Consider the following 15,382-nt stretch of genomic DNA (forward strand, 5'->3'; position numbering starts at 1 on the left):
AATTTGGTTTCTGAAAAGCTCCGAGGTACTGAATACTTGATTGCTATTCTGTTTCCTTTCGAACTGCATTATTGAGGAAGAGGCCTCGTATTGTTCAATTCTAGTGGGTGTAACAGTAACCCATATTGGTGCTTTTTTGGAGTGGAATCAGACTTGAATGAAGTTCAAATCATTCATTTTCTTGTGGCGGAAAACATTGCTTGCCCTGCTGCAAACTGAACATTTTACGGTCTATTGGATCTGGATATCTTCTTCTTTGCATAATTCTCATTCTATCATTTCCTAGCCTGAATCAGTTCTGAGTTATTTGTACGAATGAGTGAGACACAAAGAATGCAATGATGACAAGTACGATAAACAAAGAGAAACACACAAAAACCACATGTATGCTTCCTTGTGACCCATGTATAATCTGAATGCTAGTAAACAATTTATTGAGAGAAGAAACAAAATTGAGATAAGACGTATGGTTTATAATCATCAACAATAAACAAAACCCCCAAAAGAAACAAATTTGAAGGAATAATTCTACACTACGGATGCTGGCTTGAAATTTAGTTCCTGGTATACACAAGACCACATCATTTCACTTGTGATCTGTTGAAATGGTCAGCAGCCAATGACAATGATTGTATAGAAACCGGGAAACCAGGGCCCATCTGCATGTAAAGATCATCATTACCAGCCATTCAAGATACTTGAACTACATATTAAATGGACAACTACTACACTAAAAAATAATAAAATATAAGGAGCAGAACAGGAGAATTTAGCATGAGTGATGTGAGAAAGGCTAAAAAGCATTAATCACAAATAAAAGAAAAGGGATAAATTTGCTCAAATATCTACCATATGATAGATCATGCAGGTCCCAAATTTTGTGGATAGGTAAACCCTAGAGGTCCCAAGCTTATATATAGAATTTCAGAACAAACAGGGTTTGCCAAATGGTAGAATAGAGCTTTGAACATACAAGACTATGGGACTATGGAATAGTGTGCACAGTAGTCGTTAAGAGTATCATAGGCATGAATTGAGTACATGGTGATGCACGCCAATACACAAGGGTATGCGATTGAATTAGGCAATGAAATTCAACAAATGGTTAATCCAAACCATATACTATCTACCCAACAGATAAAATTGCCACATCATCATTCCCCGTGGTATAATGAGCATGGGCCAGCTATAAGAATTGGTGTTTTTCAAAGAAAAATATATATATATATTATAAACCATATGGATTGATATAGTTAAGAAAAAGTTTCCGGCACAGAAAATGCCCCGAAGTCAATCAGGCCCATTGCCTATTTCACACCATGTGGAGAAATGATTCAAAGATTCTGATTTTGGAAAGATAGGGAGTTCCCTAGGTAGGCCATGCACAAAAATTGGTAGCCCATCTGATCTCTATCGCCCACTACAAGAGGGTAAATGCATAAGATAAACACGAGAAATTCTCAACATTTATAATATGTGGAGGGCCCAATACTGGGTTTTCAGATTTACTCTCTCGCATCTTAATTTGCTGAATCAAATTCAGGCTGCAATGGGTTTATATCCAGACTAGCTACTTCATAGTTGATCTTTGGTTTGGTTTTTACAACTCCGGCATTAACAAACGGGTGTAGGTTTCCTGGTTGGGAAAGTCAGGAGATATCTATGGATGGGCACCTATTTCTGCCACGTACAAAGATGAGGACATGAGGCTGAAATCTTGGGGAAAGGTGGACCCAACAGTCCCCTGCTCACATGTCTAGTTTCAGCCCACATGGAGTAGGCCAAGTGGCAAAATAAAAGCATTTAGAAATCACTTGGACCATCGAGAGAGTGCATGCCAATACATCGTAAGCTAAATGATTGATTTGAGCCTTAATTTACGACGCCACCAATTGAGACCATTCCCTAAATATCCAACAGTCAAAATTGCCACATTACCCTTCCATGTGGCACGACTAGGTGTGCCTGTCCATACATACTTCTTCGGCATCCCATTCAGGATCTTTTGACAAATAACTTTCATTTTATTTTATTTTTTATTACTCAAAAAAAAAAAAAAAAAGAACAGTTTCTGGGCCCTAGGCATCCCCACAGCTGATTTTATCGATCAGCACAAAAGATTAAACCTTGATTGAGCAGGGACTAGGACTTGGCTCCAAGTAGACCCCCCAGGTACAAGATGATGGTGTCTTAGTTTATCCTGTTATCATCATGATGAACTCTCTAATGGTGGACAGGTCGCCTCTTTAGTGTTACAATAAATTTACATCCTGTAAGTTTCATTTTTGTCTGTATTTGCAAAAAGACTTGGACAAACTTTTGTCTGAGCAAGAGGTAGGGACACCCAGGTGGAGTTCAGGCCATTCATTTCAGCTGTTAAGTGTTTGGAAGAAAACACTTGTATTGGGAGGGTTGTTGTAACCCTCCTCCCCCGTGCGTGCAGTTCTAGTTTTCTTTGTTGTTTGGGGTGGCTATACCCAGCTACTGCTAGTCACATGCCTGAACAAACCACCCCCCCCACCCCAAAAAAAAGAGAGACTAATATGCCATTTTTATTGGTTTCGGTGGCAATCAGCAAATGGAAGGTCTTATGGATGGATATGGAGAACAAAACCATTGCAAACTTTGTACAAGTTGAAGAAATGTTAATTTGGTTGGAGGAACCCACACAGGGTACTTGTTAGGTTTAGAATATGTGATTAGATAGGATTTAATAAGTAGATTACGTGGTTAAAAAGACTTTGCTATGGGTTAGGTAGGTTATTAGTTATAGACAGTCGAAGTTGTGTGTAAAAACAGCAGTACTTAATTAATTGTAAGTGGATGCATGATCCTCAGGCTTAGTTGGAGTTATGGTCCCATTGTTCTATAACTTTCAGTGGGCTAAATTAGTATTCTTTTGATGCACCTAGATCTTCTAGAGGACCATCTAAGTGTTAAGTACGAGTTTGGCTATTGTTTTTTAGCAACTACTTACTATTCTGTCATAGCAGGCAACCATATAAAGATTGGTCGCCCAAGCAAGAATTTAAGTATCAATAAATTGCTGGGGAGTCAGTCTCTCTGTAGGTGGATTCCTATTTCCTAGGCATTATCTCTTTTCTGCTTATCATGCACTTCTAGTTTCTATTTACCATTATGGCAGCCTAATCTAGGTTCCCAATAACATAATCAACCATCATTCTCCATATTCTCTCCATCAAACCACTATGCAACAAAACCCCTAACCTGCTCACTTCAACCTTAGACACCGATTGGAGTGTTTTTCACCTATTTATTTTCTAAATTCCAGTTCCTGAAATTATTCGAGTCCCCTAAACCATTGTTGTTATTCACCTAAAGCTCCAGTTCTGACCATCCAAACTTACCCCTCACCCATCATTAATTCCAACACTAGCACTAAACTGATCCTACAACCCTCAAGCTACTAGTCTTCCCCTGTTGCAAACAGCAGCAGTTTTAGAATATTTTTACCTAATCGACTACCTAGTTTGGCTGGAGGCTGCATTAGTTGCAACTCTTGGAGCTACCACCATTGTAGCACCCTATTATTAGATCAAATTACTATCAAATTTGGGTATCCTGTGATTGTCCTACATATGGTCAACACAGAACAAGATTTGGGCAACAGAATTTAGTAAGACTTTAATTTTTCTTTTCCTCTATATATTTGCTGATGTTATTATATAATAAATCACGTTAAATGAATTAAGGCATGCCAGAACGGACATACAACCATACCAAAGAAGTAACTCACTGCAGGCTAACGAGCTTACCGTACTGCACAAAGTGAAGGAATTCACATATCCAGCATATTTGGAAGCTGCAAAATAGATAAATAAATGAATTTGTTTAATAATAAAAAGTTCCAGAAATATGTTCACACTTGTCAAAATGCAAATGCTAAGCACAACCTATGCTTGATATTAAAAAAATATTTGGTTAGACCCAAAATATTTCATGACTCATTTGTCATTTTGAAGTTCCAATTGACATTGGTGAAGAATCCTCCCTCTACAGTAAAAATAAATCAAAGTTTGCAACAGAATAGACAAGTGCCAAAAGAAAAATCAGAGATTTTTACTTTTTGATAAATAGCATTTCATTTCTGATACACCAGGAACTTTTAATTAGAGCTAGAGGCCATACCAAAAGACAACAATAGCGCTATCAACCAGACTGAAACAATAACTTCTAGCTAGCTCTAACATCTGTAAGTTTTTGGAAATTTTACCCTTTGGGTGGGGAGTACCTTCCGAATAAAATGGTATAAATTCCATGGAAAAAGTACTTGGTACATTTTGAATACATTGTAACCACAAGCGATGCAAATCAAACACCCCCCACCCCATCCCAAACAAAAAAAAAAATGGTTGCCTGGACAGTGCACGTAGGAAGGCATTCCTGTGCGACACTATTTGGAAGGTCAGATGGGGCCTAAACTTGTGGACAGGTAGAGCCTAATGTTCCCCTTACATGTTAAGTTCCAGTGCAGATGAAAGCTCAGCACATGGCTAGATGAAGCTTTGAAAATCCAGTAAACAAAAGAAAATTTCGAGAAATGATTGAAAACATGGACGGCCGAAACTACATGTGGAAAATGCCAATACATGGGGCTATTTTGTTGAATTTGGCTATCAAAAAATCCAGACCATGTCTTATCTGTCCAATGGTCAGAACCACCACATCACCCTCCCATGTGGCCCAATTAGAGGGATCACACAGGAAAGCCTTCCTATGTGGGCCATGCAAAGAACCTTTTACCTTTTTTAGGTTTGCTAATCTGCTCACCCCAACCCCCCCTCTTTTTCCAAATGTAATTAGCATGTGATGGCAGCTTATTTTTAAAATACAAATAGCCATATGTAATGTCCACAGTATTATAAGCAAGCTTATACGTTCCTGACAGCATATTAATTTCCAAACACAGAAAGCCCTTTGTCCTTTAGCTTGCATCACCTTTGTAAGTGAAAACGATTATTTGGGTGCGTGAGTAGTAAGTGCCGAAAAGTTTCCTGTATTAATATGTTCATTTTGTATGTTTACCGCAGGATATGTTCCTCAGATTCTACACTGAAATCATCATATTCCTTTCAGGGAAGAAAAAAACTAAAGAGGGAGGGGGGAAAAGATGTAGACTACTCACTCTTCTTTAAACCCACAGGCTTCGCAAGTAAAAGCGCGTTCACAAATGCACCAACATTCTCACGTATATACTCTTCTGAAAAGTTTACCTGCAATGTTTATATATTTATTGTTTTTTCATTGGAGATGGTTAGAGCCACGCAAAATCAAGTCAGGCTTACTAATCACACAGTACATTCACCCATTGTGATAATAAATTTGAATTTAACTATGCAGTTAAAAATGGTATATCAGTAATCATACCTTCCCAAGGCCCACATGCACAATGGCAGTTTTGTCAATTTTGAAATCAATACGACCACGTTTCGCCTCTTGCACTGCCCCAGTAACATCACTGGTCACTGAACCTAGCTATGTAGCAGCAAGAAAATAATTAAGGGCATTGCGATCGATCCATATGTGTACATCCATTCAATATCAACAAATGGATAACTCACTTTGGGGTTTGGCATCAAACCACGTGGTCCAAGAATTCTTGCTATCTGTCACAGGAAGATCAAAACCTTTATTTGAAGAGAAGTACTAGTTTGATTCGGTTATACATAATATAAATAGTAAAAAAAATCCCATACCTTTCCAAGACGGGGCATGAAAAGGGGCGTCGCAATACACTTGTCAAAATTGAGCTTGCCACCACCTGCAAGAATCCAAATTGAGAAGTTTTATAAGTTAAGATATAATTCAAATTAGAGAAAATATAATATAGTGAGATAACATGATAAAGTAACAGTGACTTGGTGATGGCCAAAAAGCAGCAAATTTTGTTTTCTCTCCACATGGTCTCAATTCTTATTCCAGATCCAACTGGTATGATATCGTTTATTGTAAGAATGTAAATAATAGTGTTAAAAAATTAAGGCAAGGTATAATGACAGTCATAATATATAAATTGAAAGGGAAAGTTCTCCCTTTCAGTTCTCAGTGGTTTATTTATCAGAGACCAGAGATTTCATATATTGGAGTTAGCAAATTACTATTTTTGATTTCCTCAATAAGCTCATCTGCTCCAACTATATCAGCCCCTGCAGCTCTAGCTTCATCTGCAGCTGCTCCTTCAGCAAACACAGCTACCCGGACAACCTGACAAGCAATATATTTCCTTTTAATGAACAAAGGATGTATATCATCTTTGCTTGGATCACATCATAAAGACCATGCATAAAATTGAAGGTCACCTTTCCAGTACCATGTGGCAGACTTGCAGCACCACGCACCATCTATGGCCAAGTCAGATACAATCAAAGTGTAAATGCAAGTTGAATATCCAATCAATTTAAACACTGAAAATTCTAGTAGCAATACTTCAAAGACATTAGAATTAAAATAGTTTCATACAACTTGAAACAACAAACAACTTGTATGGAACTTTTGATTTCCCATCTCACAAATATAAGCTTGAATGTGCCCCTATAAGAGCTGCAACTATGCCTGGCTTGTTGCTTTAGATAAATTTTTTGACTTGGATAATTTACAGTTTTCAGGACAGCATTTGGAAAATTGGAGCTACATGTGATTTGAGGAGGAATCAATTGTACATTTGTACCTATAAAAAAAAAATTTAATTGTACATTGTTTCTGAATTGCTTTAGATAAATCTTTTGACTTGGATAATTGTACATTTTTTTCTGAAAATAGAAGCAACATTTGGACTTTGGATGTATATTTTGGGTATTTGTGGACTTCATGACAAGGCCGTGAAGTGTGAAACACATATTTACTCAATGGCAGAGTATTCATTCTAGAAATTAGAAAGAGAGGATGGGTGTCCTGGAATCCAGCTCCTTGTGGTATATTCTTTTGGGATTGTGGAAGAAGAGATCAGAGAAGCATGATTTTTGCGGACCATTACAGATCATTTCCCATAGTTTGTGTTGATATTTATTGAGTGGGCTCTTGCAACCAGCTGAATTTTGGCCCAATGGGTTTTCCTTAGTAGATGGCCTGTCTTTTTATTTTCCCAGGATTGTTTTTGGCCCTCCTTGGTAAGGGTGTAAATCGGTCCGGAACCAGGTATTCAGTTCGGTTTCGGTTCGGTTCGGTTCCAAGGAGTATTAGTGTGATATAGATCCAGACCAAGTATTGTCTCGGTTCTGAAATTTGGTACTCGTATCTAACCTGTACAGTTCTGGTTCGGATCTGGTTACAATTCGGTTCTTGTATTCGATTCTTATCTGGTTACTATGTCCGATTTAAATTTGGTTATTCCATTCAGTTCTCATTTGGTTCTGATATTCAGGGGACAAGACCAATGCTCATTCTCTGGCCAAGAGATGTTTGGGGTTCAGGATAACTTTGGCTAAAATATTAATAAATATTTTAATTGAAAAAGAATATTAATCTAATTGGTATTTAGTAAGCCGTAAGGAGTAAGGACTAAGTCACTAAGCCACTAAGGTAAGTTAACCGTCAACTTAAGTCTCTTAAACCATTAAAAAACTAAAACTAATAAACTATTAGGGTTTTAATTTGTAACTTTTAAGGCGGGTATTCAGTTCCATCGGTTTAGTATCTAGTTCCGAATCCGATCCGAACCGAACCAAATTATAAAGACATTTTCAGATCCAGGATTTAACCACATTAAATTCGGTCCAGATCAGTGACGGTTATCCGGTTCAGATCCAGATTTGGTATTCGGTTCCGCTTCCTCATTGACACCCTTACTCCTTGGTAGACGACTGACCAATATACATTGTATATATGAGTATATATAAGTATTCTTTTTGATGTACATGGGGAAAAGGGACCGCTTTTTTTCTGCAGTAACTGATACATTTTGCACGTGTTTTGATCTTAATAAAAAAAAAAAAAATTTATTATGGTTACTGATTTGAAAAGGGGACAAAAAAAACCACTCCATTCACTAACAAACCTACTCTGTCAGATGTGTTGGAATCATTTGAATATGGCAGAAAACATTGGAAAAGCGACCAAGGTAAATTTTGGTCTTTGTCTTGCATTGTTTTTTTTTGTATCAAACATAAACAAACAATAGTAAGTATAATAAAATTCCCATTTTCATATTAATCTTAAGATGAATCTCCCTGTACCATGCCTGACCTTACTAAATTCATCGAACTGTCCACAAAGTTAAATATTGATTCACAAGATCATACTACCTCTACCTATCTTTACATGTTGAAAGAATAAACTGTACGAAAGTGTGAGAAATTTAATTACTACGATAATAGTATATAATCAACCCAGTACAATTCAACACCTTTGATCCCCAACCACCATTCTTCCCAATTAATCATAAGATGAAATTTTCAGATATATGAAGTCATTAGAAGCTGAACTTACAACTCTATCAACATCCATCCAACGTCCAAGATAGTTTACCTTCTGTTATCTAATCATTCTAGCTTAAACAAATTAGTTATAGCAATCCAGTTTGCTGACAAACAACTGGAACCAACACTTAATGATCACTCAAGCTAAATTACAGGTCATACCTCCAGTCTGCTGTAGTTGTTATTCCTTTCTTACACATTCCACAATTAATGTTCATGTTTAACCATTATCCACAGTTTTCCTTCGTCACATGAACGTACCTCCATAGAACAATCAAATCAGCACCAAAAACCAATAGAAAAACATTTCTTTTAAATTGAACTACCTCCGCAAAAACCTCAAATTTGAAACACAATTAGCAAAACCAATATGGTGAAATTTGAACCTAAATCTAAATGTCATCACAAAATCAATATGTTGAGCTGTTAAATCTCTAAATTATACAGACAACAAGAGAGACAAAGTTTGCAGTAAAGTCATTAGTCTTGAACCAATTATTTAAACAGAGAAGAACACAGGCCGAATTTCTCCGAGAAGAATACAGATGCATGTCCCTCTCAAAGCCAATTTCCACATGTCAGTATAATCATTGCAAAGTAAATAATTCAAAACTTTTAAATCAGAAAAAGTTACAGCTACTCCACATTCTAAGGAGGTTGTTACTTGTTATTAATGTATTAACCACCCACTACTTCAAGCCCTGTTACATTACTCCTACTAATTTGACTTATATAATAGAGGGAACCATGACAAGAGAATACAATAAATGTGTGGATAATTGAATAGGGGCATATGGGGAATCCAACAAAATTTCATATCTTGGTTTTTAAAGTGGACAAACATTTTGGGACAGTGAAAAACCTCAAACAGGACCATCTTTTGGTATGGAGGGAGTATTTACACATCCAACTTCAAATGTTCTTGATGACATAATCTGCCACAGACTAAACAGCACTCGTTCACTTCTGAGCATCTAAAATTTCTACAAATAGGTTGACCATATAACAAACAGATCAAAAGACTTCATTTAAAAATCAGCTTGTGACATTTTTTTAATAAGCTCTTGGTTCCTGCAGTGCCCACCTAAGAAGGGCTCCTGCACAACCCTAATATCTGCCACGTGGCAGTTCGGATGGGCCCAAATTTTGTGGACAGATAGAACCCAATGCCCCCCCCCCCCCCATATTTCAAATTTCATCCCAAACAGAGTTTGCATGTCACAAAAATAGAGATTTGCAAAATTCAGGAATCAGGACTAAGGGAGAGCACAGTAGCACACAGTAGTGGTTGGAGTACTGTAGGACTGCATGGACACACATGGGGTGTTTGATTGAATTTTGAGTGTGAAATATGACATGGATATTACAGACATGTCCTTTCTATCCACTGGTCAGAATTGCCACATCATTTATCCATGTGGCACAAAGATATTCAGGTCATCAGGAAGCCCTGCTAGGGGACCACATAAAATCCTTTTGACCTTTTCATAATTACACATGTAATTCAAAGTGCAAATATGAATTAATCTCAGAAGTTTCTAGAACTCCATTTTATTGTATCATAGTTTCCATTGGCAGATTAAAGGCAGAAATTACTTAGAAAACATTCTTAAGACAAATCATAAGGCATAGACCAGCAAACCATACCTGGTCACCTCGACGTGGATCAACTCCCAACTTCACATGTGCTTCAACAGTTTCAATGAAATTACGCTTGGCATTAGCCTGAACAATAACTAGAAATGACGCAGAGAAACTAATGAATACTGAGTTGCAAAATATAAATAATAAAATGAGAAGATGGTTGCACTTGAAAAATGGAACAAAAACAATGGCCAAGGACATTTTGAAACCTACAAGGCGTGACTGTTAAAGCTCAATCAAATCGCATGGATGCAATATGGTTTTCAAACTGAACCATAAAACACACCACAAATTGTAAGGTTCTTTCATGTCTTGTAAAGAGCTAGTACCAAAGTCACATACAAATACGATGAAACAATCAATCACACATGTTAAACATGCATACCCACATGCTGTACCATAAAGGGGTGCATGGTATGCACTATCAAGATGATTAATGAAGCACCAAATACTCACACAGTCACACATCAGTATGTCCCAAGAACACATCACTAAGAACTAGCAACCCTGCACTTTTAACAAAAGACTATTATCTTATTCACCTTAGGACTTATTCTTATGTTTGCTAGAGTAGCTCAAATGGTTGAATCTTGTAGTTGTTATTTGCTAATAAGAATAACTACACCTAAGAAAGTTCATATGTTGTTAAACATTGTTCAATGATTCCATGTAACATTCCATATTCTTTTAATCATGAGATAGAGAAACCTGCAAGTGGATTTGGAGAAAGAGAAAAAAAGATATATGTTTCTTTGACTTTTAAGCTCACAATATATTTTTTTTGGATGAATAAAAATTATATTACGAAAAAAAGGGGGAAGAATATACAAGCCCAAGGGCAAAGAAAAAGGAAAAGAGCAGGGAAGCAAACAGCAAGCCTAACCAAGAAGAAGGGGGGGGGGGGGGGAGGGGCAAACCCCAAGATACAACAATGAGCATGTTCCTTGGGGAATCCCTTACAGGTAAATGGGGGAGCAAGGCAAGCTTGGAGCTGATGTCGAAGGAGATGGCATTCCAAATCTTATCCAAAGAGCGGGAGTTGTAAGTCCATCTCCGAAGATTAAGCTCCATCCAGATGTGGGAGATGGAGGCAGAAAAAACAAGCTTGCCGATGGCGTCACAAATGGAGTTTCCACCAAATGTCATATCAACCCAGATCCATTCTCTCTGAAGGGGAAGGGATCTTCTTTGACTACCAGGCCAATAGCTACTAAGGACTCTCCTCTAGATAGAGGAAGAAAAGGGGCAAGAGAGGTATAAATGGTCCGCATCCTCATGACCATTCCAGCAAAGGCAACAGGAAGGGGATACCTGAATTTGACGGTGGATAAGGAAAGCCTGCGTGGGGAGGCAGTTGGAGAGAGCTCTCCAAGCAGTAAAAGCTTTGATAGGGGAAGTGGCCTTTGAACCAAATAATTTTGTGCCAGAGGGAGGGGAGGCCTCTGTGTCTAACCAATTCCCAGGCTGAGTGGGAGCTGATCGAACCTGAAGCTGAGGGGAGCCAAAGAACTACGTCACCTCGACCATGGTGACTAGGAGGGATGGGGGGAAGGGATCTCCAAATGTCTGATAATGGGAGGGGGAAGACAATCACCCTGAGAGATGATAGAAGCCACCAAGGAGCCTCTGTCTAGACCTGAAGAGTAAATATCACTAGAGCTCACCACGGTAGAGAGGACACTAGAGGGGTGCCACTTGTCGTGCCAAAGGGAGGTAGAGCTGCCATCATCAATCCTGGAGGAAATGGCATCAATAGCAATGTGCCTGACTTGTAGGATCCTACGAGGGGCTCCTTACAATATTAGAATTACCTGAATTTCCACCATTGTTGTCATGGTGTCTAGGCGACACAAGGCGTTAGAGGGGGTTTGGAAGCAAGACGACCAAGGCACCCGCTAATGGGTATTCTACTCACCTAAGGGATTAGGGTTAGAAAACCTGATGTAATTCAGGATCGTAGGGATTAGGGACTGAAAAATTGAAACCATAATTTAACAACTTCCCAAATAGCACCCTTGATTTAGAAACTCGTAAAGCAGCAAGTTGCCAAAATTAGTAACTATAAAAATAGCAACTAACAGATTTACAACTCAACTCAACTCAACTCAACTCAGCCTATCCCAGCAAAATGGGGTCGGCTAACAGATTTAGAAGGTAGAAAATAGAAACCGAAGTTAAAATTAGAAACAAGGGACAGAATTTGAAAGTAGATGAAATAGAAAGTCCAGATTTAGTACCTATTGAGAAATAGCAAGTCAAACTCAAAATAGAAACCAAGAATAGATTTATTAAGGAGGACAGAAATAGCAAGTAAATAAGAATTAGAAACTAACAAAGAAATAGAAAGTAATGGTAGAAGTAGTGCTGTAACAGCATCAAGGTATAAGCAATGAACTGCAAATACAACTTGTAATCGATGGGAGAAGAAGATGACAAATACCAACACCAGAATCCGATCAAAGAACTTGATTGAATGAAGAAAGAAAATATAGGAGAGGGATATGAACCACACTTCCCACCTAGAATAGCATCTCACCAGTCCAACTTTGCATCCCATCAAGCAACCTTAGCATCCCACCAAGGTTGCCATTGCATCTCACAAGAGCAAACTGCATTTCACAGCAAAGAGCTATAGCTTTTGCCAAAATCATTGGGGGGGGGGGGTCTAGGCCCTTCTCCTTTATTTATAACTCCACAGTAGTTACTAAAATAGGAAAATCCGATGCATGGTAGGAGGAATCCCTTACAACCTAAGTCTCTCTTCAAAATAGGAACTATTCTAGATCAATAAATTAGACTTAATTCCGTATAGGTCTTAAATCCCTAATTTTTGGGCTTATAGAATTTGCCCATAGTAAACCCAAAAATATTAAGCTCATGGCCCATATTACCCATTGGAAACTCAAAATCAAACATATTAGTCCATTCTTAGTTTTGTTTGATGGTTTGGTTTGCTACTGACATTCTTGTTGTTCTAAACTGCATCACCCGCCTAGGCGACCAAGGCTTCTAGACGCCTAGGAGACGCCTTGACAACTATGATGTCCACCAAAGGTTAGGTGCTTTCAATATATTTTTGCAAGTAAGTCCCCATTTGTTTCCACTAGGAAAATTTAACAAGCTGCACATTTTTCTGGGAAAAGCACTAAAAATGGTGAACATGAGGAAAAATTTTGCAGGGACTTCATTTTACTGGGGTGAAGCAGGCAGTGACAAAGCACATTTTATGGGAAAGTTTTCATTTGCAGGATATTTTACCAAGAAACAAACAAGGTCTAAGTGATAAGAATGCATTTTGTTGATTTCTTGGGGAGAAATACAGACTTTTCACAGGACGAGAAGTTAAGAAAATCCACTCAGAAACCCAATCTCACTTTTTTGAAGTGAAACTGTAAAAAAAATCTGGAATATCAAAACAAAAAAACTTAACCTTTTGATCTAAAGGGGGAGGGGGGGGGGGGGAGAAACCCCAAAAGAAATTCAAGTCTTGGAACTCTCAAGACTAATAGATCCATGCTGTGTAACTTGGTATTTACTCTTAATCAAATCATATATTCATCATCCAGTTGTGATTTCCTCCAAAAGATGATATTTGGGATTTTTGAATTATGGCATGGGCTATTGTGTAAGCATCTTAATTCACTAGGACTAGGCTTTCACCAGTGAAGGCAGGAGTAGCTGAGGGACATCACATATCAACTAGAGCACATATATCCCAATCAAGATTTGTTGGAACTCCTCCATTATGTTCTTTCATTCTCCAATTGATGCTCTATGGTGTTAAAATTTGCTGGATCGAGGAGATTAATCTACAAACCAGGGTAGAGAACAAGTTGGATCTGTTAACTGAAACGTATCACCAATTTCTAGGTAAGACCTTCGTTTTATTCTATTACAACTTAGGCATGCGGTCTCACTAACATTACCAGGCATGACATGAATATTTTGCTTCAAGACCAGAAGTCATTATATCACGAACTGGGTGAAAGAATATGATTATGCTTGTGTGTACTTAGGCTGTAGTATTCAGCTAGTAAAAAACATCAGGTCAAACTCAATGCATAAGAAGAACATAAAAATCGTGGATTTGGCACTAAGGGCACAATGAAGTACTAAGAATCAGGAGTAGAAGACAATCAGTTATATCGACTTCAGCTACGGCAGCATGTTCGACCGAAGCATTTCAAAGGACTGTGGCAGATAAAATTACGAGCCAACAAATTTCAAGTTAACCAGTCCGCAGGTTCTACATTGTCAAGTAATCATTCACATACCTTGAAGAAAGAGAATGAGAGAAGCTAATACGGACCTTGACTTCCCTAATTGCTTCCTGCAGATCGAGAACAACCTTCTGCTTCTGCTTCTCCACCTTGATTACGGTCGGAAACGGAAGCTTCTCCTCTTCGCCCACTCTCAGAACACGCCGCATCCGAACATCGGCTTCTATCCTCCTCCTCTCTTGTTCCAACTGCCTATCCTCCTGTGTATCTTCTTTCTTCTCTACCTCTTCCTTAGGCGCTTCTTCTGCTGAAACAGAAAGTCTGTCTTCCGGAAGAGGGGCGACTTTTACCGGATAAGATACCGGTGATATTGACGGAACATCCTTCACGTATCTAAAGTCCTCCCGGGTCCAACTACGAGGCTCTACAGTCTTCGCCGGCTCGGAATCGGTCTCTGTTTGCCGGACAAATGTTCTTTCAGTCTCTCTTGGTCTCCGAGGTACCGGTGTTTGAGTCTGTTTGGAAAGTTCTTCCTCAGCGGAGGATGGATCCTTAGGTTTTACAGGGTAAGACACCGTCTTCAAAGGTGCAGACTGGGAACGCCTTTCAACAGATTCATCCGTTCGAGCCTCTGATTTCGTGTCAGATGAGGAAGACGAAGAAGTACAAAAGGACCTATGGAACCGCAGAAATGAGTTACTAGAAGTAGAGTTGGTACCGTAGAAGATTGATGGTTTATCTAATAGAGTTGTGGATCTAGAAAATCCCAACCCCGCACTGCGAGGAGATTGCAGAGATGAAGAAGAAGAAAGGAAAAGATGGATTCGAGTAGGATGAAGCCTGCTGCAATGCCGGCGAGCCTGGGAGAGAACAAGTTCAAAGGCCGCCATGGTTACAGAGCTCGTACAACTAGTGCTGCTGGGGTTTTAAGAACTCGTGCTTAGACGTATCCAGACCGTCCCGACTCCCGACTGCGCATTTTAGAAATACAAGGGTTTTACAAAATTGTAAAGATACCAATCCAACGGTTGTCAAGGTCCATATATCCCTGAATCAATTCAAGGTTACTGCCTCTGAACCCTC

At 38.6% G+C, this 15,382-nt stretch overlaps 1 protein-coding gene across 1 annotated transcript; it reads right to left on the reverse strand.

Annotated features, from left to right (window-relative positions):
• Positions 1 to 352: 352 nt before the first annotated feature.
• Positions 353 to 15,249, reverse strand: LOC122651380 (50S ribosomal protein L1, chloroplastic). Its single transcript, XM_043844752.1, has 10 exons — positions 14,389 to 15,249; positions 10,083 to 10,160; positions 6,321 to 6,362; positions 6,120 to 6,225; positions 5,718 to 5,782; positions 5,583 to 5,627; positions 5,389 to 5,496; positions 5,147 to 5,234; positions 3,777 to 3,823; positions 353 to 659 (listed from the first exon to the last, which is right to left on the reverse strand). Exons 1-10 carry the CDS (start codon positions 15,187 to 15,189, stop codon positions 582 to 584), a joined length of 1,458 nt encoding a protein of 485 aa, XP_043700687.1. The 5' UTR covers positions 15,190 to 15,249; the 3' UTR covers positions 353 to 581.
• Positions 15,250 to 15,382: the final 133 nt, after the last annotated feature.

This window comes from Telopea speciosissima, chromosome 2 (assembly GCF_018873765.1).
Source record: "Telopea speciosissima isolate NSW1024214 ecotype Mountain lineage chromosome 2, Tspe_v1, whole genome shotgun sequence".
In the NCBI taxonomy this organism is placed as follows: domain Eukaryota; kingdom Viridiplantae; phylum Streptophyta; class Magnoliopsida; order Proteales; family Proteaceae; genus Telopea; species Telopea speciosissima.

Bases quoted from the DNA above. Each gene is read 5' to 3' on its own strand.
- LOC122651380 (XM_043844752.1), bottom strand. From the start codon at position 15,189: ATGGCGGCCTTTGAACTTGTTCTCTCCCAGGCTCGCCGGCATTGCAGC. The intron at 10,161-14,388 runs GTCCGTATTAGC...GTTATTGTTCAG, and splicing joins AAGCAATTAGGGAAGTCAAG to GCTAATGCCAAGCGTAATTT. The intron at 5,783-6,119 runs GTAATTTGCTAA...GGATTCTTGCAG, and splicing joins TATTGAGGAAATCAAAAATA to GTGGTGGCAAGCTCAATTTT.